General features: G+C 41.9%; 2 protein-coding genes across 20 annotated transcripts in view; one reads left to right on the forward strand and one right to left on the reverse strand.

The window, feature by feature from the left end:
* LOC147139666 (actin-binding LIM protein 1-like) overlaps positions 1-17,536 on the reverse strand; it is a 46,549-nt gene extending 29,013 nt beyond the window's left edge. For 13 of the 18 annotated variants that reach the window (XR_015088659.1, XR_015088667.1, XR_015088672.1 and 10 more), the window contains exon 1: positions 10,219-10,782. Coding sequence is in view for 1 of the 18 variants with exons in the window: in XM_086045280.1 (XP_085901406.1) it covers positions 10,219-10,453 (235 nt within the window). In the remaining 17 variants the exon portion in view is untranslated. Of the gene's footprint in view, positions 1-6,136; positions 6,338-10,218; positions 10,783-12,138; positions 12,346-16,137 lie in introns of those variants that run through there. The other 5 variants (XR_015088671.1, XR_015088668.1, XR_015088669.1 and 2 more) reach the window with 4 other exon arrangements.
* Positions 16,780-26,628, forward strand: fhip2a (FHF complex subunit HOOK interacting protein 2). Of its 2 annotated transcripts, XM_086045282.1 has the most exons (18): positions 16,780-16,936; positions 17,066-17,217; positions 18,051-18,129; positions 19,268-19,437; positions 19,667-19,771; positions 19,862-19,984; positions 21,511-21,711; positions 21,791-21,987; positions 22,080-22,194; positions 22,276-22,352; positions 22,442-22,634; positions 23,011-23,174; positions 23,268-23,408; positions 23,489-23,579; positions 23,665-23,808; positions 24,373-24,513; positions 24,684-24,787; positions 24,873-26,628. In XM_086045282.1, the coding sequence occupies exons 2-18, from the start codon at positions 17,173-17,175 to the stop codon at positions 24,982-24,984; spliced, it is 2,202 nt and encodes a 733-aa protein (XP_085901408.1). In that variant the 5' UTR covers positions 16,780-16,936; positions 17,066-17,172; the 3' UTR covers positions 24,985-26,628. The 2 variants fall into 2 exon arrangements, with proteins under 2 accessions (XP_085901408.1, XP_085901407.1); XM_086045281.1 differs by having other exon boundaries at positions 16,894-17,217.
* The last annotated feature ends 6 nt before the right edge of the window (positions 26,629-26,634 follow it).

Here is a 26,634-nt window from a genome sequence, read left to right on the forward strand (position 1 = left end):
ACTGCAAACACAATGACATCATTCACTAGTAACAGATTTATGACAACTAGTACTTAGTACAGCAGTAAAACATGGGAAAGTCTAGAAATGACATTATAAAGCTACAAGATTCCAAGCTCAAAACGGAGGTTTGGATGGGAAAGCGTGCGCGGAGTTTTGCCGTGCCAATGCAGCCTGCTTGCTCCGCTTTAAATTGCTGTGGTTCCTCAGCAAAGTGTACTCAGGGCGGAGACACTGTGACAAAATAAACTCCGAAAGGCATGTTCCACCACTGGTTATTAAAAATTGAAAACACAGAAAGTGTTTTACCTAAAAACAGATTGGGACATGAATGAGTTTAGATCCATTAGCCACACCATAATTTGCAGCAGCTAATAAAATACATTCATACGAAAAAAACACTCCTTTGCTGCAATCTAAGTCTTCTAATGATAGCAGCTTCACAAGCATGTATGTTATGTAACACTATAAATAAGTAAGTTACATGTAGCAAACTCAGCACAAAGCAACTCACTCAACTAAGAAAAAAAAAACAGATTTGTGCAAACTTTCCTTAATCTTGGTTGGAAGTGTTGGCTGTGCTGGATTTGTGATCTGTCCTGCCTCTTCACAGAGGGAGAATGTGACTGATATAAGCCTAATCACACAATGAACACATACAGGGTGCTGAGAAAGCAAAAACCAGCAGAGCATCCTGAAGCCTGGTGAAGAGGCATTAGGCACGGGCGTTCTCTCCTTACCCTTAAAGCTCTTCCGCCTTTCACTCATAAAAGCAGAGCAAAGAAAAGCCGTCAGCCCCCTGAGAGATGATTCTCCCGCAACACGTGCTCATACCTTAAATGACAATATTGACAGAGATAGTGCCTTAATTTACAACCTTCAACTCACCAGAACGCACCATCATAATAGCAGGTCGGGATCGAGTACACCAGGGAAAAGGGAATTCAGACAAGAGAGGGAAGCGCTGATAAAATATTAATTTGCTCATTGCCTTTGCTACTGTAAGATATACTGTAGCGTGTCGCCAGCAGAGACAGACAACATCCCCAAAGGAGTGTGTGAATGTTGGTAAGAAAACAGACAAAGAGATTGCATCCAACACAATAGGGACCCAGATGCGACTGTGATGCTCATCCACTCACGGATAGCTGGCCCTTGACCTTATTTTCTGAATGCATTTTGTGTGATGGAGAAAGTGTGACGTCTGAGATGGGTCAAAGAAAAACACAATGCATGGCTAAGGAGGTGGCGTAGACACACATAAGGCCCAAGAAAGGACAATGACAGCCGATTCATAACATACATTTCCCCCACCAAAGAAAGAAATGGTTTCAGATGCTCTTATACATTTATTGTGAACCAGCCAGACCCGTCTCCCTCTCAATGTAACGGAATACTTGGTGGACAAAAAAGGGAAGAATATCCATCACACATTAATATCAGCAACTTTCATTTTCTTTCACTTTCATTTGTTTGCAGTCCTCAGTGGAAAAAATTCGGACACCCCTGTTTTAATACAGTAGATGCATACCCCTCCCGCAAACGCCATGCCTTAATATTGATGTATGCATTATTTATTGATGGATTAAGGTTAAAAAAAATATGTCCAATCTTGCAATTTGACGCGCTGGCAAACGTGAAAAAACTCTCTGATTCATTGCCGCTGCACTTGAAATTTTAATGGGATGTTTCTTGGCCCGGAACCCAAAGTGAATTATATGCAAAGTATTATTGTTTTTGTGATACTCTGATAAGTAACAACGAAACTGCAATGAAAACAGAACATCCTTTGTAGAGAAAAGGAACTGTACCAAGATATCTGATGTGTTTGTAAACCGATTTAAGTTCAAGTCAGTTACATTGTGGTAGATGCAAAAAAGTGTTGCTAGAAAAGCAGGGAAACCAACCAAGTGTATATTAACTATGTAACGGGTCAAAACAGTAATAGAAAAAAAAAATCACATTAATCATAGCTGCTAGGTCATCATAGAACTGTGGAATAGCCAGACCAGTATTACGGGTGATGACGTTTTCAGATCTCTTTTGGTACATTAACTCTTGCAACATTCCAGAGGATAAAAATTCCAAAGAGTCAAACGGCCAAGCTCCTACTGACAAGTGTACACATAAGCTAAATAACTTGGCTTTGGATCACCTGAGCTGGGAATATTGGATTTCCTCTCAGCAAAGGGGAAGAGAAAGATCTCCAACCTGCACTGAGCATCAGCAGGAAGTTAAACAAACATGAGATGTGGTATTTGGTTAGAGGGAAGGAATTTCTTCTCCTTTGAGTATCTTCACAACAAAAAGATAACCTTTGAACAAGCCATTTGATGTCTTAAGAATATTCATTCCAAAAATTGCAAGAAAATTCCAACCATAAGTCGAATCTTCAAGCTTAGTTGACATGGGGGTTCTCAACAGGGGAAATACAATTACGGGTTTTTTCACGTCTAGGTTCATTCAGATTTAAGAAATCTGAATTCATAGTTTGAGTTTTGTGTCACTGGGATAGATTACTATTGCGTGACTCCTGAACCAACAGCTTGTAGTGTTTACTGCTTTTATAGACCAGTAAAGATTACCACTAATGTGATACCTCCGTAATCATGTGGATCTGTATTGTGTCCATCAATCTGTGATTGAGATGCCTTTCAAAATTGTTGAAGGTTATTTTAAAAAAGAAAGTGAAGATTCCAAGCAGGGTTAGTAGTGGCGTTAGCGCAGTCACTACATGGGAGTTTGGTATGCGGACATTCCTTACATTACTCAGTTTACACGGTCCTGTTATAAATATTTGGTTTACAACCATATGATACAAAATAAAACACACAAATGAACTACATGAAATGTATGACTACAATGATACACTTGTATTTATTGTATGTATTAGTATTTATCTTATCCATCCATAGGTCAGAGGGTGTGGCAGACAAAGGATGCAAGATTACCATGACCTCAAGGTTACTGTGTGACAATTGTGGGTGGATTCATAATGGTATGATCCTGGCTTTTTATGGTAACATTGAAAAAAAAAAGCAAGATATACATATATGTACACATACATACATAAATATCGATATATGTGCATACTGTATATATACACATACGTATATATACACATACATATATATATACATATATATACATACACATACATATATATATATATATATATATATATATATATATATATATATATATATATATATATATATATATATATATACATACACATACATATATATACACACATATATATATATATATATACATACATATATATAAACATAAATATATACACATATACACATACATACATAAACATAAATATATACACATATACACATGCATACATATATATATACGTACAGTATCTGTTTATATTATTGTCACTGTTGTGGTTACCTCCAATACTTGCCTCATACTGTATTTACAGTTCTGTGGGGGCCTATAGAGACACCATTAAATCCCAACACATGGTCAGATGTACATGTGTGTGTGTGTGTGCGTGGGGGTGTGTGGGTGTGTGTGTGTCTATGGGGGAGGGTGTGCAGAGCTCTTTATCAATGAGCCATAACAAGAAGCTCTTAACCCTCAGCGCCAATGAATATGTATGGCTGCCAGCCCACCTCTCTGCCCCGCTACCAGCACCCCAGACAAAGCACTTCAAACACATGCGTACAATGTGTGTGTGTGTGGGGGGGGGGACCCTATCAGACTCCACCAGACCCCCCAAACTAGTCCTCAGGGACCTTGGTTTGGAATAATGATTTATCACAATGCAAAGCATTTGTTGTTTAGCAAGTACCATACAATTTGCTGAAAAACACTTAGCCGGGCTTCCAGTTCATTGGTCCAATCTGTGTCATGACACAATAGCTGTTCAAGAACCACAGAACCACTGCACGTGTATATGTGAAAATGATAAAAGCTATTCACCTTTGGAATCAAAATGACAGGATGTTTGTTGATGAGCACGATCCAAGATATTTTTGTGTCTTTTTTGACTTGTCAATGCCAATTGACAAGGTCAATGACTTTCACTTCCTGGCTGACAACAAATCTCATCTGTACATTCTGGTCCAGTGTGCCAGTTGCACAAATATTGTGCCAATAGGACAACACCACGTTGGAGAAAGGGGTTAGCTCTGCTATCAGAACGCAGACACTGGCAATATTAAAAGATTAGTCACCGTGTTCTGGAATAAGTGTCAGTTACGTTTCACTACATTAGATCAAATTGTCAGGAAATACTTAGCTCATCAGTCGAGGGAATTCTGGGAAATTCTGTCTCTTCATGGTAGTGATTTTGTATAATAGATGGCAATAATTAATGCGTAAGACAGTATGATCATTGCATGTAATAAATGTAGTAGAAACGAAGCAGATAGTATTACAAATGTGCACAAATGAGGATCGCATGGTGTCACCATGGCATTGATGAATTACTAACTATTTAGAGGCTTTGCTTTGCACTGAAAACAGGACAACCACCTGCACACAGTCAGAAAATGCTCACGCTGCAATCTCTACATTGTGATTCATCATTCACAGCATACAGTGCAATTCATTTAGTCAGCTATGCATCAGCTTTAGTCACAGCCCACCTGGCCTCAAAAGAGCTGCATGATGAGCTTGTTGAAATCTTAGGTCACTTTCTTTATGCATGCTCAAAAATAAATTAAAAAAAAAAAAAAACACTGAGGATCCGTAAAGAAAAAGGCCTCTGAATGTGGATGACGAAACCAGGCAAGAATCCTTCTTTTGACAGATCCTAAGAATCCAAATTGAAGCAGCAGTTCAAGTCCGTGGAAAACTTACAGATGCATTTGTGGTGAATGAACATGTGGCTGCCACAACTTTTGGTTGCTCAGCCAGCACGGGTCTTGGTGGCAAGGCCGAACAAGTTCAGGGTTGGACGCAGCCTCAGCTTTCAGATAAATAAACAAACCTACACATGCACGGGTCAAGAAATGAGTAATCACTTTTTTTTAGTTTAAGGAAATATTTTTTTTCTGACAAAACCCCCCAGAAATATCACATTACACCCACACAGAAAACAAAGCCGTCTGCACAAGCTACAAGCTCAATTTGGAAAATGTGTTTTACTTAAACATAGGACAGTGGGAAATTACTTAAGATTATTAAAGAAAACAAACACATATGTATGATAACTCCTGGTAATCTTGTTTTTAAAGGTGACATTGATCTTTGGATTACATTAGATAATTTATGTTGATACTAATCGATTTACAGTGTAAATTTGCTCTTGTCATATTTTTAATAATTTAAACAAATACCTACGACCGACTTTTTTGTGCCACGGAACTACTGATCAATTTATTCTGACTACAGTGAGTTTTAAAAAACAACTGAATCAGTATTGTTAGCAGAGTTCTAACAAACAATAACACCAAACCACAGATCCCAGTACATAGAGCTGTATTATATTATATTATTATATATATTAATATTACTGAAATATGCTCTTTGACCCCCATGTATCTAAAACATCACGGTGACCTTGCTTGTGGGCGGGAACAACCACCTTTTTCTTTTAACAGGCCACTATGAATGAGGCCACAGCTGACAACAATGGAGTGTACCTTTTGGGTGGTCACCATGGCAACGGCTGCAGACAGAGCATTGGAGGGAGAGGCAAGGAGAGAGAGCTCTGCGCAGTGTGCTTCCCTATATAACTGTTCCACTTTTTACATTTTATAGTTTTAGCTGCATTCAATGTGAAGCGATATCTCTGTGAATCAAACACTTTGATGCCTATTTTTCACCATATGGTGTCATGCCAGATGCTATCTTCCCAACATATATTGACATAAAGCCCGACACTGCCAAACTAAGCATACTCCAGCCTGAGCATCATGTGTTAGTACTGGGTGAGGCATTGCATGTTCAAGTCTATACCGAGAGCATGTTTGCACCCCACATGTTTCTTCAAAGTTATAACCAGCACACACGCCCATAAACCATGTCAATATCCCTCAGTCAGAATCATACATCTACCCGTAAAATAGTCCGATCAGACACAGATGCGAGCCAGTCAAATATAACGTAAAAGACATCGGTTCACATCGGCACACTAATCCACATTCCGGGGCCACCGATAACACAATACCTTTTTCTTTGACCATGACCATTGGAATCCAAGAAGTCTGCAACAGAGAAGCTTCCGAGTAGCTTTCAGCAATGACACAGGAGCTGCTGTATCTTTTTTAAAGTCGAGACACCACAGAGAGAAAGTGGGGGAGGTGCAGGTGCTATGCTGTCCTCCTGAAAACACGGCTCCAGTGAGGGGTTTGCCGGCTTTGCTGCTACATCCCTCTTCTTCTCCTCCGCCTCCTCTGCCCACTCCTCCTCCCTCCACTCCCTCACTCTGTCCCTCTGTTGTGTCAGCCACCTCCTCACTACAGCAATCTGGTGGCTGCTGCCTCTGTGTGAACTAAACCTGGAACCCCAAATCCCAAAGCAGATTACTTAATACATATAACATGTAACTGTAGTCCATTTGGAATTTCAGCATATGACCATTTTACAAATCATAACAGAATAGGTTAATATACAAGAGAGGGACAATCACAGTAGACAATAACTTACTCATAGACGATATTTTACATTTTTTGCAGGTTAGCTTGCGTTCCATTAAGAAGCACATAACATTTGCCATTGTCAATATTTGTCAGCAGAATGCCACATAAAATATGTGGAAGAATTCCAATTAAGATTCATTTTTGTGTTGGTCTGTTGGATCCAATGTTATTCTGCCAAGCAAATCCCGCCCCCCTCTTACATTGATCATTGTCTGTGTATTTGTGTATACTGGGGATGTCACAACATCGGCAATATCGTGATATCGCGATACTAAAATTGCCACGATATCGTCGTCGTCATGTCACAATATTAATAGCAGCAATTCTGTTTAAAAGCCCAAATTGTTTTCCATTCATGCAATTCCAGCACCCTCATGTGGTTAGTTTATTAGTGCAGTTTAATTTGATGCATGTTGCATGTACGATAAGTGCCTCAATATTAGGTGTTCAGTCATTCTAGGTCATTTATATACATTAAGGTTAATGTTAACTGTACTATTTGAACTATATGTATAATTAGGAGCACAGCTAATTAGTATTTATTATGAGTTTTTTTTTTACAGTATCGTGAGCTTTTTATATATCGCCAACCTCCCCACAATATTGTAATAATTATCGTATCATAAGGGTCATATCGTGATATTATCGTATCGTGACATTTGGATATCGTGAGATCCCTAGTGTATACTATGCTATGCTATATGTATCAATATATAAGTTTCCCCAATTTGTCTATATGTGCTAATTATTACATTAAGAAATTGTGCTCCTTTAGAGAAAAATAGACTTTTGTGAACCTAACTGCATATACAGTAGTTTGCATAGAATATAATTTCTTGCACATAAAGACTAGTTAGGATAACTAAAAGCAATGACTAAAATATTTGGTTGAGTCCAATAGCAAAACAACAAGCTAGTGATAGAAATAACTAAATAAATAATAAGACTGAATCTAAAAATCTATTTTTGTAAATGTTACATTTGTGTCAGTTAAGACTGTACCAAAGTGGAGATTATTATGAAGGTTCTGAATGTCGACTTGCGTTAATTATCTCATTGCTTTCACAGACGATACTCTGTAGGAGAGGGCACAAAGGGTCATTTTCAGTCAGAGGTCAGAACAGTCATGACCTCTAGCATGAGCTTTGAATTAATATATCTAGTGGGCCTTCTGAATCCAATTAAAGCATGCACGGGAGAACACTTGCCTGTCCTGTGCACTGCGATCACTCAGTGGAACTCTATAGCCTATCCAAGGCATGTCCAACGTCCAGCCTGGGGACCAAATGAGGCCCGCGGTCAAATTTTATCCGGCCCGCGCCCTCTGTCATAAAATTAAGAACGTCTGACCCGTAGACAAGCGTAAAACAATGCAATTTTGCATTTACACACAAAAGGGGAGCAGCACTCTATCCAACTCCATAACCCAGTGTGACCCTTTCCAGACAGTTTTCTGAAATGGCGACAATGAATAAAAAACGGAGATTTATTGATGACGTGACTGTTGACAAAAACTGCAGGATGAATTCCAAAGTGTTTCGGGCAACATTATCTGCTCATATTCAGTCAAATGCTTCAGAATTCATTTTGTGGTGCTTCACAGTGCAGATGGACAATGACTGGATTTGGATATATTGCAAATGCAACCAAAGTTTTTCAAGGCAAAGAAGTGGAATGTTATCAAGCACCTTAATCTGATTGAGCATGCATTTCACTTGCAAGACCGTTTAATGGTCCATGAGATTATCCAAATCTTTGTCGTTCTCGGTAACTGCTTCTCATGTTCACAATTCATCCTCATACATATCGCAATCAGGTGTGCTCTTCAATACCGAATGAAAAGTAAATGTTCATAAGTCATCTCCTGAATATTTTGCAGAGGCAAAGGAGAAGGCAACTAAGGTATCGGAGATCAAAGCATTAAATGGCAGCAATCACACTGAATGAGATGCATGATGCTTGCATTAGTTGCGCATCTGTAGAGGCTGATGCTAGTAATCATTGATCAGAACGCAATTGTGCACTGCAGTTGTACCTGCGCCACATGCTGGAAACTCAACAACACACATCTATTTGTAACAAGGGCGTTTTCTTTCCATCAGGCAATGGAAATGTGCCAGTGAGGTAAAGATAGCGGATACATTTTCACTACTCCACCCTTTTCATCAAGCAGAGAGAAACAACATGCAATCTGTTGGTAATGAGAAATACTTGCCTTGAGTTTTAATATTTAAGATTGCGGCAACACGTTTCCATTCAACATGTCCTGCTATTGCTTGTTGCAGCAAAAACAGACAGCACTTTCCATCCTTTAATGGGGGTTTTCAGTATAAGGGTCATGTTTGTCTGTTTGATTACTGCTGCCACTAGAAGTAAATGGAAGGTCAACATGAACCTCTGTGGCCTTTAGCATATTGCCTCTATCAGGTTCGGGTTGAAAGTGAAACACGTGATGGAAACAATAACATAATGTCTATGTTAGTGTCTATAATGGTCTTGCTACTTTGTGTGGCATGCAGTCAGAGTGTGCGGAAGGTTTGGAAATCTCCATTTGTACTCATGCCCGTGTGTAATCCTGATGTAAGCCACCATGTCGCATGGTCATGCGCTGCTGTTTGGCAAAATGCAGCAGGTCTGGCCTTGCGCTATGGACACACATTATATAACTATTAACTTACTGTCCTTTCACCAATTGCAACAACACTTTTGGGTGTAGGGGATGTGGGATTGTGCAACATGTGCACAGTAGATTTTGTGCATTTACACAGGTCAGATGTGAGCAGCCAATTAAAATGCAATTTGTGAGCAACATCCAAACCATTCACTTTTGGTCAACTCCATACACACACACACTCTAGCAACAGTTGGGTTAAAAATAACACAATTTTGGGTCAAAAATGGACCGATCCACAACTTGGGTCAATTTGACCCAAAAATGGGCAGTTTTACACAAAACAATGCAAGAAAGTGTGTCAAATTGACCCAATTTGTGTATCTTTTTTTTTTTTTTTAACCCAACTGTTTTTAGAGTGGGGCGGCACGGTGGTCGACTGGTTAGCACGTCCGCCTCACAGTTCAGAGGTCGTGGGTTCGATCCCGGCTTCGGCCTCCCTGTGTGGAGTTTGCATGTTCTCCCCGTGCCTGCGTGGGTTTCCTCCGGGTACTCCGGTTTCCTCCCACATTCCAAAAAACATGCATGGTAAGTTGATTGGACTGTCTAAATTGCCCTTAGGTGTGATTGTGAGTGCGGATGTTTGTCTCTGTGTGCCCTGCGATTGGCTGGCAACCAATTCAGGGTGTCCCCCGCCTACTGCCCAAAGACAGCTGGGATAGGCTCCAGCACGCCCGCGACCCTTGTGAGGATAAGCGGTATGGATAATGAATGAATGAATGTTTTTAGAGTGCAGAATTCAAAGCAGAGAAGACAGACAGAAAGCTAGTATAAACAAAGGTTAAAGGTGATTGCACATGAAACAGAAACCGTCTGGTATCTGTTATTGATTTTCACTCAGTATCATGACTGTGGTGGCTAGAATGCACCCATAACTAACTTCTAGACGTGACATCAGGTCAGGCAGACGCACACATTTAATTTGCTCCCTTATCCTACCTGAAGCAACATCATGTAGCCTCTCGCTCAGGTAATAGTCGTTTGGGTTGAGGTAGGGCAGCTGCTCCATGTACTGTTTCGGAATGAGATACAGGACCTCGGCCACATTTCCATCCTCAATGATGGACATGCGCTTGATGGAGCTCTTGCGTTTCACCCGCACGCGGTCTACGTTGTGGCTGCGGCTGGAGCTGCATAGCCTCCCGAGACTGTTGAGATTGGGCAGAGTTGGCATGACGCTTTGCTCGCCCTCCGCTGAGCCACAAAGGCGACTGAAGCACTCCAGGTAGGCGTCGGCCAGCGTCCAGGGGTCAGGCTCAGTCCCCCTCTAAAACGCGGCTGCCTTTCGACATGAGGAAAGCGCGGTCCTCGGAGAGGTCCAAATCTGAAGGACGGATGAACTCCAAATGCACAGCAAGTGCATCATAAAATCCAGCGATATCCAGCAGGCTTCTCCTGGGAAATTCCCCCTGTTATAATGTCATCTGTTCACATCTGACGAAAAAGCAAAACGTTGGGTGCTGATGCACACCTTGTGCAGGGGAAGTCAAACATCAGGTAAGATTCAGAGCCCAGTGAGACACTGGTAAAGAAGCTTATGAGTGTCTTCAGCCCAACCAGACTGGAGCCTTAAGCTGCTTATGGCTGACGTTGAGCCTATGATTATCTTCGGGGTGGGGTTAGGTACTTTCACATCAGGTTTGCTCACTGGACACTTGCCCCCTAATAGGACCCACGGTCATTTACAAACATCTGCCAGAAACTAAAACTCTATCCGGGTTTATGGAACACTTAAAAAACTGTAAAAGCACACACACTAGCAGGCTGTTTGAGAGACCAAGACCAAGTTAAGTTAGTTATACACAAGTGCTGGCGAATTAGTGCAAAGTAAGGCCAAATGGATGCATTGCATGAAAATGGTGCAACATGATAATCCAGGACCTCCGTGACAGATGACAAGGTCAGAAACATGCACGGAGCCAGATAATCTTGGCCATGATCCTTCAGAATAGATATGGTTACCTCATGGGCAGGAAAAAGGAAGTAACATCAGTGGCACTTTCTTTTCATCTGTTGAAAATACTGCCCAAAGCAACATTTGACTTTACGCACAGAACAGACGTAATTTGTATGCTTAATCTCAATCCACTCTGAAGGTTATTCCCTGCCAAAAAACTATTTTTTTAGTAAAATGCCCAGCTCTGGTTGGTTCATTAAGCCATACCTTAAATCATCAGAGATGATAATATGAAATAAGAGAAAATGAACTGTGCTTTAAGAGCTAAACAAGTAAAAGAGCAGCTTGGTTTTGTCCAGCAGAGCCCTGCCAACCTGAGAGTTATCTATATTCATGAAACACAAATTAACAGAATATACACCCACACATGCACACAAATGGTCTTTTCAAAAGATATGTAACACAATATCATGACAAAGCAAAGGTAATTGTTGTTTACAGTGCTCAGGCCCACATTTTAAAAATATTTTGTTTGTTGAAGAGGAAGAACTCTGTGACTACTACTCTGCTGTCTGGCAGAGTTTACAATTATTAGACTGATGTAGTTGTTTTCAAATAGATTGTCAATGACACGTTCATGCTTTTGGGAAATGATTCCACAGGGAAAAAAAACAACATGTAGGCTAGGGCTAGTAGACGATTCTTTCAACAATACACATGAAGACAATGATAAGAGTCCAGCTAAGGACACGTTACTGTGCTGCAGTGAGGCACTGCCCTCCAACTGTCATCCGCTCCTCAAATGTAGCTACGACACATCTTCCCACATGCTCACTCAAGAACACACGCATGTTCTGAACAAGTCAGCTGTGCCTGAACGCACAAAGACACACTCACGAGACAGTCCAACCCCCCCACCCTCTCCCCCGTGCATAAACATGATCCTTTCCCGCTCTTCTTACCGTCCAGCCCGAAGCAGGAGGTGATTTTTTGGGCGTAGTTGCACAGCCCATCGTAGCCTTGCTCCTGCATCACTCGGCTCCTCTCCCCAATCTCTACACGCGGACAGACAATCGCACACACACGCCGTCCCGCCCAGCCCTGCGTTCACTCCTTCTTCTCCTACTCATGAATTATTCCTGTTTTTACCAGGACACTTGCACACGCGCCTTCATGCGGATCGCCCTGTACTGTACAGGGTACTCGCACAGAAAGTGAGAAAAGTGCTGATGCAGAGGGATGTGTGCAGCCCTCTCTACTGTCTGGTCCTATATGGAGGAGGCAGCGGATTGTGTTACTGCAGGATAAAGCCTCCTTTTTAATCCATCATTGATCGCCACATTAAGTGCAATAGATAAAGTGTGCGGGATGTAGTAACCCTGACCAAGCAATGTGGACTTAAAGGGGGTACCAGGAATCTCTTGCTGGATAATTAGATTACAGATCGACTGAGCCGCACATGTTAATCACTTAAAAATGAACCGAAAATTAAATGGAGATGTTTCTCTGCATTCTTTGTGAAACAAAGTTTTAATCTCTTTTCAAAGGACCAAAAGCTCTTTTTTTTCTTCCCACGCGTTATCAATGCGAAATTGGAGGTATTGCCGCTAGTATAGTAGAGTCTGGTTCATATGGCTTTCCATCGAATGGCCCTGTTTTCGAGTCTACCTACTTCATCGATGCCCTTGGACACATGGCAGAGGTCGGGCATGCGTGTACTAACAATAAAAAATGGTTTTACGTCTGTACTTGACAGCCCAGAGGATTGTTGCTATTATATGAAACCAAATATGATTTGTCAACATTATACACAGCGGAATGTGAGAATTCTGCTGAGTTGAAGATTCCGTGATGGAACTGATCCGATAGACTAACATGAACAATAAACCCGTCCACAGATGAACGGCCAGACTAAATACTGAGCAGAAAGCAATTTGGCTGATAATACGGTACAACACATAAATAAGGATTTAAAATGACATCACTGCAATAAGTTTGGAAGGATCATATATGTTGGTACAACTGTAAATGTTTCGGAAAAAACTTAACCTCTAAACCCTCAATGAGGACTGGAAAAAATAAATACATTTTCATAAAGTATAGTTCAAAGACTGTTACAGTGGAAATATGATGACTTGGATAGAGCAGCAGACCCACAAGGGAGTATTGTACTTTGATTGGGTCACTAATGGAAGGAATCACTTTCAAGGTAACAATCGTTGGCCTCGGATTGATAGCAGGGGGGGTGGCGAGAAAGTGAGGCAAAGACCGAGAGCACAGTAATGGCTTGTGCGCGGACCAGTTGAAAGAATGCCTGATAATCAAGAACGGAGGCCAATCACTCAGGGGTTCTTACTCTCAAAAATTCAACTTCTTGGCAACCTTGTGCTATTGTATTTATAATAAAATACTATGCTAGAGAGCCCACATACAGATTTTCACATATAACCAAGAGCGAGAAATCTTAGCAAGCTTGCATTAATGTTCGATCATCTCCTTTAAAAACATTGGACTGGTTGGTTCTCTCTTATTCATTGTCACGCTGACCGGCACAGGTGCAAATTAGAGCACACTGTGCAGGTCTGCGCGAGGTTGCTGCTCATGAATAATGACTGGCTTGCAGTGGCTTAAGCAGGCTAATCAGGAATGTCATGCAGTGGACCCTGAGCTCCATCAATCGCTACGGGCAGCACGGAGGACACATAAGGCAACGCAAAGTGGGAAATCAAAGCTGTATTGCTATTTAGAAAAAGCCTGACGGAGAGTAAAAATGTACACACCAGACACAACACTAGGTTCAGGCAGGTAGCACAATCAAATGAGATCAGGATAGATGTATCATAAATTGTAAAGTACAAACATAATAAAGTTTTAATTTTTTGACAGTCAAACATACAAAGTCCTCCAAAGTAGCAGAATGGCAAAAGATGAATATGAGACAAATGTTAGGCATTGCAGCTTTTATTTCATGCTATTTACATGAAGATGTGTCAAATAAGTCCTGTCAGAGAACTTTTTGATTGAACCCACCCACTTTTAAAGTGAGCAAAATTATTGGAACATGAAACCAGTGGGTGTTTCTAGGTGTTCAGGTGTTGCCTTAAGATTGATTGCTTAAACTTTAGCTAGTGCTTGTTTTTGGCTTTGGGTTTCACCTGTGAAAAGTGCATTGCTGCCTTTGGGAGAAAAGCAAACTATTTTGAATATGCAGGCCATACCACAAGATGCAAACCACTCATCACCAAAAAGAATCTGAAAGCCATTTTGCAAACAAGTACAGAGATGAGCCACTAAAGTTTTGGAACAAAATTTGATGGACTGACGATACTAAGATTGACCTCTACCAAAGTCATGGAAAGGTCAAAGTGTGGAGAAAGAAAGGATCTGATTATGAGCCAGATTAACACAAGCTCATCTGTGAAGCAGGGTGGAGGTATTGTCATGGCTTGGGCTTGCATGGCTACTAGTTTTTATTGATGATGTAACTCTAGAGGGTAGCAGCAGCATGAATTATATAAATATATATATATATATATATATATATATATATATATATATATATATATATATATATATATATATATACACATATACATACATATACATACGTATATATATATATATACACATTTACATACATATACATATACATACATATATATATATATATATATATATACACATATACATACATATACATATACATACATATATATATATACACATACATATATACATACATATATATATATACACATACATATATATATATATATATATATATATATATATATATATATATATATATATATATATACACATACAATGTATGTATGTATGTTTGTATGTCTTTTTTTTTCAATGTTACCATAAAAAGCCAAGATCATACCATTATGAATCCAATTGTCACACAGTAACCTTGAAGTCATGGTAATCTTGCATCCTTTGTCTGCCACACCCTCTGACCTATGGATGGATAAGCTGTGAGCTATATCTAACAGCACAACCAGACAGAATTCCAGTCCCATCTAACAGCAACAAGCATATTACACTACCACTCAGCAGTACTGTTTGCAGCTGCTTCCGTCACGTGACAACCTAGGAAAATGTGATTTATCCATCCTTCCATTTTTGTTCAGAATCGAAGGGAGTGAGAACAGGAGTGAGGAGACCTCAGGCAAAAGGCGGACTCCACCCTGGACTGGTCACCAGTCAATCACAGGGGATATAAGGCACACAACCATTCACACTCATATCACTTAGTGAGATCCGGAAGTCAGTCGAGTGACCTACACCATCAGTGACCTATGTGTGCTGAACAGTGAGTCTCAAAAATATCAATGCACCACAACTTAAGAGTAGTATGTACTGTGTAGTATGTAGTTAACTATGAACCCTGACCATGACTCACTCAAAAAGGGGTTAGCACAGTTGCTCCCTCCCGCTGCGAGCATTCACACGAGAGCTACCGCTGAGCAAGACACTTTAGTGAAACTCCCCCTTGAATTCTTTCCATTGATATGATGGATGAAAAGTGAAAGATTTTGCTGCATGTGCGCACAGTATATGGACTGATTGATCACAGCTTTTGCTAAGGCAAGACAAAGTACAATATGCTGTGATTGCCAGATCACATCCAGCATCCAAGGACTATGTCATTAGACTGAAGGAGTAAATGAGGTGAATTTTGCAAGTGATGATTTCAAATGTCTGGTCTATTTTTAGGCATAGACACCATCTAATAAATTGGAGGCTGCAGCAGTGTGGTTATTCCAGCTGCAACGATGTAACCTACTGTACTTATACTGTCGATGCCTTTGTTACTGCCCCTCTGGTAAACGACAATGGGTTTCTTTCCCAAACAGAAACGTTTTTGAACCTCCTCGAACCCAAAATGAAGAGACCTTTTGCCTCCGCATCAATTGATATGAAGGCTTCTGCGGCATAAGACATGCACTCACCTTTAGCAGACATGCCGGGTAGGTAGACTGTCTTAGTGTCTTTCTCTGCAGCGACGAACAGAAGGCGAGCTCAGCACAGTCAAAACCGGGGCATAGCTTGATCGGCGATTTTTTTCATCTGGACTTGAAGTTTTCGTCAGGCATTCTCAACATTATTGGGACGCGTGGGGAACGATGGCTGCTATTTAGCGGACTAAACGTTGGAGATGGCACACTCTGGCAGAAGGGCGTGTCCGGGGATAGGCAGCATCCTTTTTGTTTTCTAAGTTTTTCACCGTATTTAAACTAAATAATGTAATGCATGGTTAGATCACTTGCCTTTTTTGGTGTAGGGTCAGCGTAAAACATTTAAATCAGCCTCATTATTTGGAGACTTGCGGACTGTAAATAATAATGGTAGTTAGCACGCATTTTGATGGATTTAATGTTTGTCTTTCATGTCAAATTATTACATGCCTTTTATTTTCTTTCGTTGTCCCTATCGGGTGGACTTGGGCAAACATTTCCACAAGCATTTCAAGATGAGTGCAGTGTATATGAGTTACGCAAAATGTTATTTCCATTGCAGCGGCGCTTTCCTGTAGTGTACCCAAAACCTGCAATGCTTGACTGGCAGAATGACATTCACATTCATGAACGCTTTCACCCAATGTTTGAAGCGATTAGTTTAGACTGTTGCATTTGTATGCGTTGCCAGTCGTCAGTATCAAACTGGCCATGTGTGTTGTCGTCTAGCGCGACCTGCTGGTGGGAAACGGGACTGCCTGGTGAGGGTAACTGAAGTGCCACCGTGTCCAAAGTGAGCTCGCCTCGCTCGGTTCTTGCCAGACATCTGGTTGTTTACAGCGGCTGAGCTTATGGCCTGCGAAATTTCGCGGCCAAGAACGTTTTATTGTTTTATTACTCACGCCGATTCTCTTGTTTCAAGGGTCGTTATACGAAAGCTCCAATCTGGATCGAGGCGGCAACAACAGGAAGAAGATAGAGGAATTCTCTAGGTCTTCTCGGGAGAAAATAGTTCAGTCGAAGAACAAAATGTTCTCCAAATTTACGTCGATTCTCCAGCATGCAGTGGAAGCGGTGAGTCTTGAGCAAAAGCACCCATACGTTAATTTTGTTTCTGTTTTCTTCAACATATTTTGCATATATTCGGCGATCGAGACCGTCTGTATCATAACGTCAGCAATGCTAACCAACTAGCATGAGCTAACACGCGTTTGCGTCTGCCTGTTTTAGTGGAAAATGCAGCAAATAATGCATATGTCAAGATTGCTTATTTACTCGCGACATGTTGCGATTCGTCGACTGCCCTTGTCTTAATGGTAGACAGCTGGTTGTGTTTAACGCAGCCTCACGGGGCTAGTTAGCAGCTAACGTCAGCGGCTAGTAGCTTCCTGGAGCTAAGCTGATGTTGCTGCTACTCAGCGCAACTGGGTTTTATCTTCAAAGTGTTGCAATAGTAAAACACAAGTTTGCCATTGCGCAAATGTAGTTGCGCAGCTGTTAAGCAAACGTCCAGTGAGGACTTTCTTGACCGTCTGATATGTTTTGTTTTATGTGTTTTTTTTTGTTGGCTGCTTAGTTAGTAGAGGAGAGATACTCTCCCAAAAGCCAGTTTTCCAACAAAAGTCATTAAGTTATGCCACAAGATATAAAGCATGGGTATTGATAAGTAATTGTAACTGAAAAAATAATTCGATTAAACAAAAGTCTACATTACTTTTTTAAAAATGTAACAACATCAACAACAACAAACACCACCACCACCACAACAATAACACGCCTGGAGGCTAGAATACCAATATTTTCGGGCTGATACGTAACTGTCTTGTAAAACTGATACACACTCTTGGCTCTTGTCTGCTGATGAATGTCAACATGTCTAATTTCTTCCCTCTGTTTTCTTTTTACAGCTCGCTCCATCACTACCACTGCAGGAGGACTTTGTCTATCACTGGAAAGCCATTACACATTATTACATTGAAACGTCAGGTAAGCTCCGTTTCAAGCCAAAACCTCTTATTGCGATGGCATTTTTGACTCACTAACTAGTTTGTGATTTATTGGAAAATGCAGTCATGTGCAGGTTTTTAACATCTACATTTGCTTTCTATAAGGGTGTAATGCTGAAAAGGCAGCACTTTTACCATTGATAATGAATGCGAAATGCTTGGCATTCTTGGAGTTTAAACCCATGCTGTTGTTTCAGCATGTTGCTGTGGTTACCCTCCTGAAAATATTTTACAAATAGTTCGGAAAGGCAGTCTACGTTTTGGATCTTCTGACTCTTCTCTTGGATTCAATGTCTTCCATGTTTGGCATGATTATTGCATTTTCAGCATGTAGGTGCCATGCTGACATCTGCAATGTGGATAAATAGATCAGAGATAATTCACAGTGAAGAGTGGATTGTAGGTTTGAGTTGGTCAAACATTATTGCGCCACTGCATGAAACTTGGCTGTACTTGGCTGTTGCATAAAAATAATGACAGGTTTATGAAGAAAATCTCTACTTGTGGGAAAGTAAATCTTGCCTTACACGTTAGCAACTTTTGATGCACTCCCATCTAATTAATACTAAGCATGATCCTCACCTCTACTTTTCAACCCTTTGAACATAATGTTGTTTCTTTATGATGTTGTTGAAGCAATGGCCATTGTGGAGCTTTTCGTGGGGGCTCATGTGATTAGAGTTGTGTTTTTACTTGATCTGCAAGCCTCGGATCAGTTTCTTAAGTGGCGTTCTAAGTACTGTATGCTAATATTTGCTATATAACAAACTTCATGGGGGAAAGTACCCATGTAGTAAAGTGTGTAATCACTTGACTTTGAGATGGGAGGATAACAGTTTACAAACCTGCTACAAAATACAACGGAAACTTTGCCGGCCTGCTTCCTGAGCTCAGTTAGCGCAGTGGCTGTGGGTCACACCGACACACTATCTCTCCCTTGCTGCACGCTGCGCTTCCTGTGTACATATTACTTTGGCTTTATGTTGAAAAAAAAAATACATAGAAAGAAACCCGTTTTTGCTATTTGCCAATGCTAACAAGATTTGACTGAGTCTATTGCAAGCGTCACTCAACCAACTTAAGATGATAAAGTGTTGCATGTTTGTTTCTGCCGTCAGATGACAAAGCGCCAGTCACAGACACCAACATCCCGTCCCACCTGGAACAGATGCTGGAAATTCTCAGTCAGGAGGAACTCGAGCGGGAGTCTGGGGAGACTGGACCCTGCATGGAGTATCTGCTGCACCACAAGATCCTGGAGACACTTTACACTTTGGGCAAGGCAGATGTAAGCCACTTATGCGTTTAAATAGTGTCTTCCAGAAGGAGTTTAACAATGGCCAAATTTCATCGACTGTTGTGATTGTTGACAGTTAGATGGCTTGTTGGACGTTTTCCTAAAACATTTGATGTTGTTATTATGATGGCACAAAGTGTCTTGGGGTGTTTTCAGTCCATCAAGTTGAGGATAAGTGGTATGTTAAACGAATGGATGTTGAAGGCTGGTTTCCTACTAGTGTCCTCCAGGAATGAAGCAGCAGGTCCTGACCTTCTACACAAAGCTGCTAGCTCACATCCGTCAACCTCTCCTGCCACACATCAATGTTCACAGACCAGTTCAGGTGTGATGATCAGCCTTTCCGATACTTTTTCGGTGTCGCAGATTGCCCCGGGACAGGTTGTGTAACACATTTTTAACATATTTCTGCTAGAAACTGATCCGCCTGTGCGGGGACGTACTTGCTGCTCCTACAGAAAACGAGGAGATTCAGTTCCTTTGTATAGTTTGTGCCAAACTGAAGCAGGATCCATATCTCGTCAACTTCTTCCTTGAGGTAGGTTGTTGTCTCCAGGCAGTCCCTCGTTTATGGTGAGGTTCCACCTTAAAGGGAATTTGTACATAACACTGGAACTCGCCAAAGTCTGTCATGAATCTACTCTGATGCAGTAGTAAAGGCGTGATTGTGAACATTTCTTAGAGCTGCGATTTGCAACCAGTGTGCCACAAGGTTATTATAGTTCATGAAAACGAACACAAATAAAATAATAAAACGAAATAGGGAAATGCTTTTAAAAAAAGGAAGACAACCTGCAAATACATCTTAGATTTATAAAATTAAAAGCAACTATATATAATATAGCTTTTGGGTTCATTTTAAATGTAGTTATTTTGGTACTGCTGTACGTCCGTACAGAAAAAGGGAAGTCAAACACTTGTTTGAGAGCTGCAGTTTTCTTAATTACACAATATTTAGTAAAAAAAAAAGAAAAATTGTAAATCTTGTACTCAACAAATACTCCATGTATTTAAATTTGAAAAAGTAAATCTAATACCAAAACTAAACTAAAAGAAAAAAATAGAAAAAGAAAACCTAACAAACCTGCTGTAAAACCTCATTAAAAATAACAGAATTAAAAAAACAAGTCAAAACAAAATAAAAATGAACTCTAATGTAAAAGTCAATACTATTATAACCTTGTTGTGCTGTGGAAAATAATGAAATGTCACTAATGACAAACAGACCAAAAAATTAAAGCTCTATTAGGCTAGGTTCACACCGCATGTCTTTATGCTTAATTTGGATTTTTTGAAAAATCAAATTTTTTTTGTGTGTAAGTGTTCATATTAGATCTCGGTCTCCCTCGCGTTGTGAACACATGCGTCTCCAAAATGACCCGCATGCGCAGAAGAAGCGACGACGTCACTCACGATGTAGTGTTTACGCAAGTAAATGTGCTCCAGGCATTTCTACAGTGAAGCGATTCGGTAGCAGGTAGAAATAAATGCAGTATTTGAAGGAAGTTATGAGGCGAGGCGTTTCTATCTCATTTCACGGAGACGTCACTAAAGATGATGTCATGTCATAACCGCGCATAAAAAATGAGCTGATCGAGCCGTGGCTGAATTACTATTATCACCGAAATGTCCACTTTATGCTTCACGTTTCAAGTGGGATTAAATTAAATTCAAATACAAAGTCAATAGTGTTACTCAAAACAACTTTGCAGATTCGATCCTCCTGCTGCCAGAATTTTACCTGTGCCCGCTCGGAGCGCATTTTGTGTTGAGGATGACGTCAATGTCGGATATATGCGACCTGTCCGTTCAGACTGCGGCCGCATTGCAAAAAATCCCCTACGTATCCGATCTAGGACTACATATGAAAGTGGCCCAGGTCGCATTTGAAAAAATTGGAATTGAGCCGTTCAGACTGTCATTAAAAAAAAAAAAAATCTGATACCAGTCACATTTGAACCAAAAAAAAAAAAAAATCTGACCAGGGTCACGTTTGCCTGCGGTGTGAACCTAGCCTTAGACGCAAGTATATACACGTGTCCCCGTTTGTGGTGTTGTTTCTAGAACAAGTCGAAGAGAAATGAGAGCAAGAGTCCCAGTGGGGCGGATGGGTCGAAGGACGCCGTGCTGGCTCCAGACACGGGTCAAGAAGACGCTGAAGGCGCTGAGGCGGCACCAGCGGCCGCCGCCATGTCAAGTCCAAACAACAACAACAACAACAATTATAATCTGGTTACCTCGCTGCTCAACCTCACAAAGAGCCCCGTGAGTAACTGACCGTGTCACCCTCCATTCAAGCGTTTGAACCCTTTTGTGATTTTGGATCCACCTGTCCACGGTTCAGGATGGCAGGATTGTGGTGAAGGCCTGCGAGGGCCTCATGCTGCTGGTCAGTTTACCCGAGCCTGCTGCCGCCAGGTGCTTGACTGAGAACACTGAGCTCTGTGAGCTTCTGACCGACAGACTGGTCACCCTCTACCAAGCCCTTCCGCCATCCATGGACCCGCTGGACATCGAGACCGTCGAGTCCATCAACTGGGGGTAAACCTCCCCATTTATGCATTTATTTATTATTATTATTATTCCCCCCCCCCCCCCCCCCCAATTGTCTAATATCCTGATTTTCTTTTCAGGCTTGATGTGTATAATGGGAAGGAGGATGCTGCCGTGTTTGCAGGGAAGAGGCCTCTCATCTCCTTCCTTTCTTGGCTGGATTATTGCGACCAGCTCATTAAAGAGGCTCAGAAGGTCGCGAGCAGCTTTTTGCCTGCTATGTGCGGATGTGTCACTTTGTCGCTTGAAATGACAACTTTTATTTTGCGCTTTCAGTCGGCGGCCTCTGTGATGGCCAAGGCAGTGCGTGAACGATTTTTCGTTTGTGTGATGGAGCCGCAGCTTATGCAGACGTACGTTTTTTCTTTTTTTTTTTTTTAATAACTTTGCATTCCTCCGTCAGGATTTGGTTCTTAAGGCCTGCCCGTGTTTTCGGTCTTAGGTCCGAGTTGGGCATCCTCACCTCGACGGCGCTGCTCAACAGGATCATCAGGCAGGTGACGTCCGAGGCGCTGCTTCGGGAGACGGCGCACTTCCTGTTGGGGGAGGGGAGCGAGGCCGAGACGCCCTCCGCCGCCGCTCACAATCCCGTCAGGCACAGACTCATCGAGCACTGCGACCACCTTTCAGACGAGGTCATTGTCACCTTTTGTCAACAGTTCTGTCAACTACCGTGAAAGCTTTTTCATTTTGATTGCTTCCCTTGTTATCGGGGCCGCATTCTTCTCATTTTTCTTGTTCCAAAATCACCACCTGCCTGCGTGCAAAAAAACAAAAAAAAAAACAAAGCGGCGTTGCCGTGACTCATGTTATCAAGCAAAAGCACACGATTATTATCTGACAAAGCCTCTGTGCACATTGCCCTCGCACAAACGGGGGATTAATTATATCAGACGTTTGCGACAGCTTCTGTCGCCTTTCTTTTCTTGCCGGCGAGCAAACGTTTGGCATGTTGCCGTTGCGCTCCGCCGACAACTCAGCCTCTTTTCTCGCCCTGGCGATCATTTGCAGATCAGCATCATGACTCTGAGGCTTTTTGAGCAGCTCATTCAGAAGCCCAACCAGCACATCCTGCACAGTTTAGTGCTGCGCAACCTCGAGGAGAGGAACTACCTGGAGAACAAACCTCCCGAGGAACGAGAGCCCATCGAAAACGGGCAGCCCCACGACGCCGTGTAATGCGCGACAATCAATCTCCTTTCAAACATACTCGCACACTCCAAACCTGGCGGCACAACTCAGAAGTGTAAATGTATTTTTGTGGGCAGAGACCTGGAGGAGGATCCGCTGTTTGGCGACGACCTCTCGCCGGACAGCCGGCTGTCGTCTTCCGATTGGCTCAGCCCGTCGCACAGTCCGGACCACTCCAAGTCGGAGGGGAAAACAGAAGTCCACAAGATCGTCAACAGGTCCGCCGTCTGCTCGACAAGCTCGATACTCGCTCTCGCTCCTTTTTTGCCTTTTAATTTGTCGGACTCGCCGCTTGCAGTTTCCTGTGTTTGGTGCCCGACGAGGCAAAGTCGTCGTACTACGTGGAAGGAAGCGGCTACGACACGTACCTCCGAGACGCGCACAGACAGGTGAGCTCTCGGGGCTCCTTCCTCCTCATCTTCATCATCATCACCAGGAGAGCACGTTCTAATCCCGATTTATGGATGCGCTTAGTTCCGAGACTATTGCGGCGTCTGTCAGCGCTGGGATTGGAGAGGAATCCCCAAACCCTTTGAAAAATGCAACTTGGAACTCCCCTTCTTTGAGGGCCACTTCCTTAAGGTCCTCTTTGACAGGATGGGGCGCATTCTAGATCAGGTCAGTCCATAAAGCATTCGTTTTTTTATTTCGTTACGAGGAACCTTAGTGGTATTGATATTATTATTATAGGCCCTATCAAAACAGAATGATTTATTTGGTTATTGTGTTGTATCTCATTCGCTTCTGCAAGTGTACCTAATGAAGCTTCCTGTGGGTTTCTTGTCCTTGCCCTCGACTGCCATTTTAGATTAGTTATAGTTCCATTATAAGAGGCAAATAAGTCAACTACCTTCACCAGACAAGTGTCAGGACAATGAATACGTAGAACTTAAAATGTTAATATTAGAAGTGGGGCCCAACCGATAGTGATTTTTTTTTTTTTTTTTGGACCAGTGCTGATCCTGATATTTGGCAGAATAAAATTCTGATAACCGATGAATGCTTCCCGATGATTAATTAAGAAATATATACAATGAATAAAATAACTGTATTTTTGGTCCCTTAACACTTTAAGGAAAGATATGAATTCCAGGTAGAACTTTTATCTTTGTCCTGTGTCGTAATGTGTAAAAAAAAAAAAAAAAAGTAGTCTTGAGCTCTCCCCTGCCTTGCTTCTTGCAGCCGTATGACGTCAACCTGCAAGTGACGGCGGTGCTGTCCAAACTGTCTTTGTTACCGCACCCCCACCTGCACGAGTACCTGCTGGACCCCTACATTAACTTGGCCCCCGGATGCAGGTCTTTGTTCTCCGTTGTCGTCAGGGTGAGTTCAGCCCAATTGTGAAATGTGTGTGTGTGTGTATGGCTCTGGCAGTGGGGCTAAACACTCACAAAATGGATATAAATTGCCTTTATTGTGTAACTGGTGTGAAGAGTGTTTCTGTCTTATGTCATGTATATGTAATAAGGGCAAACCTTGCATTTTGTTGTCAGGTGGTGGGGGACCTCATGTTGAGGATTCAGCGCATCCCCGACTTCACCCCCAAACTGCTGCTGGTGAGGAAGCGGTTGTTGGGTCTGGAGCCTGAGGGCATCACGTACGTACGGCGTCTCCCCACGAGCGCTCGCCCGTCTGTTGGCCAAACGGGCACGGCCGCGTTTTGATCCCGCCTCTCCTTCCAGTATCGACCACATGACTCTGCTGGAGGGGGTGATCGTGCTGGAGGAGTTTTGCAAAGAGCTGGCGGCCATCGCCTTCGTCAAATACCACGCCACCGCCTCCTCGTCGCCGTAGCGGAGCGCCCGCCCTTCTTTCCGCGGGCGTCCGCGCTTGACGGCTCGTGTGAAGCGCGGCTCCGAGCTCCAACACTGCCCGTGCAGCAGAGGAACAAGATGCAGACTGAAGATGGGCGACCTCTGCGTGTTTTTCACTGCCCAGCCAATCATCATCATCATCATCATCATCATCATCATCATCATGATGGACGTATTGTGTGTTGGACAAACAGATGTGTGTATTTATTTGCAATCATGGATGTCATCGCCTTAGTGTGGGAGCACACCGTTTTTCTTTTTGGAACATTTTTATCTTCTGTGTTCGCCACGCTCATAGACATGCAGTTAACATTCTCCTTGGACTGTAGTATTAACAATGCTACACACACCTTTTTAAAATGCCGCGTCCCCTTATTTATTGATTTGCTCTCACGTCGCCTTTCTTTTTAAACCAACGTGGTATTGGGATGCTTTTAATGCAATCGACGAGCAGATGATATTTTTTTCATCCAAAATGAAGCTTCACCGGCATCATCCAAAGATGTCACCATCCAACATGGTGTGTTTAGGAGCCGGTGGACTTTTGCACATGCACTTGTTACGTTTTCACTTACATTTGTACAAAGATACAAGGCCTCTCACGGTTCCATTCTGTATATACATTTTTTCCTCCCTGAGCCACTGAGCTCCTCTCTTAAATTGCTATGCCTTCTTATACAAACGTGTATTTTAAAAGTAGTGTTGTGTCTTGGATGACCCAAACGTGTACTGTTACATATTCTTTGGCCAGGTGTTGGTTGCTTTCAATCAACTTCTTTCCACTTTTTGGAGTACTTGATGAGAGACCCCAAGATTGTCCTCCACACGTCTTTGGTGTTTGATTAGTTTTTCGGTTAGTGTTCAGCGCTTGTGTGGGAATGAGAGAGACTGTCTTGCTCTCCTCCGGTCTTGAGCTGTTGATGGAAGTGCTCGCACAGGGTCACTTTTGCACATTTGTATTTCTTCACACTTGCTTATGTATTATGTAAATATACATATTAGATGTTTATTTTTTCCTTTCATAAACCAAAATCGAAAAATACAGTGTATCAAAGGCCTTTTTTTTTTTTTTTCACTTAAATGGCTCGATCATAAAAATTTTATAATCGGGCATCTTACCAACTTTGAGTGTTCAGTTGTATATTGTACGTGTACAATAGCAATATAGAAAGATACTACCTTGTGTCAAAGCATGCGGTGGCGTTATTTTCTTTGTTGGAAGAGAGCAAAAGGCTGATTGGCTGAGTTCGCAGTGACACATGATGCCTTACTTCTACTTCTTAGTTACATCAGATTGCTTTGCCGTGACCGTGACTGATCATGTTTGCTTTTCTTTGAAGCCGACCGGTCACTGTTTGCAATCGCATCCATATTCTTGTCGCTTCTTTTCCAACATGAAACAAGTGGAAGCCTTGTTATCTTTTTTCCTTGCTACTTTGATTTGTGCAATGCAGACGTGAGACATGGTGCATGATCTTCCCTCCTGGTGCTTCACTGAGGATTTGAAAAAGCAAGCCTAATGTGTTCTCACCGACTTTATTTCCTCCCTTATCAGCAGTCTGGACTTTAGTGCTGTCAGGACAACGTGCTCTTGTTCAACTCTCAATAAAAGATGTATTCCAACTGGGGT

This window comes from Filicampus tigris, chromosome 11, assembly GCF_054856515.1.
Source record: "Filicampus tigris isolate MCC_2025a chromosome 11, RoL_Ftig_1.0, whole genome shotgun sequence".
Lineage (NCBI taxonomy): Eukaryota > Metazoa > Chordata > Actinopteri > Syngnathiformes > Syngnathidae > Filicampus > Filicampus tigris.

Excerpts from the sequence above, each read along its gene's own strand:
- fhip2a (XM_086045282.1), top strand. The coding sequence starts at position 17,173 with ATGTTCTCCAAATTTACGTCGATTCTCCAGCATGCAGTGGAAGCG. Across the intron at positions 23,409-23,488 it reads GTCCACAAGATCGTCAACAG|TTTCCTGTGTTTGGTGCCCG; the intron begins GTCCGCCGTCTG and ends CGCCGCTTGCAG. Across the intron at positions 23,809-24,372 it reads TGGGGCGCATTCTAGATCAG|CCGTATGACGTCAACCTGCA; the intron begins GTCAGTCCATAA and ends TGCTTCTTGCAG.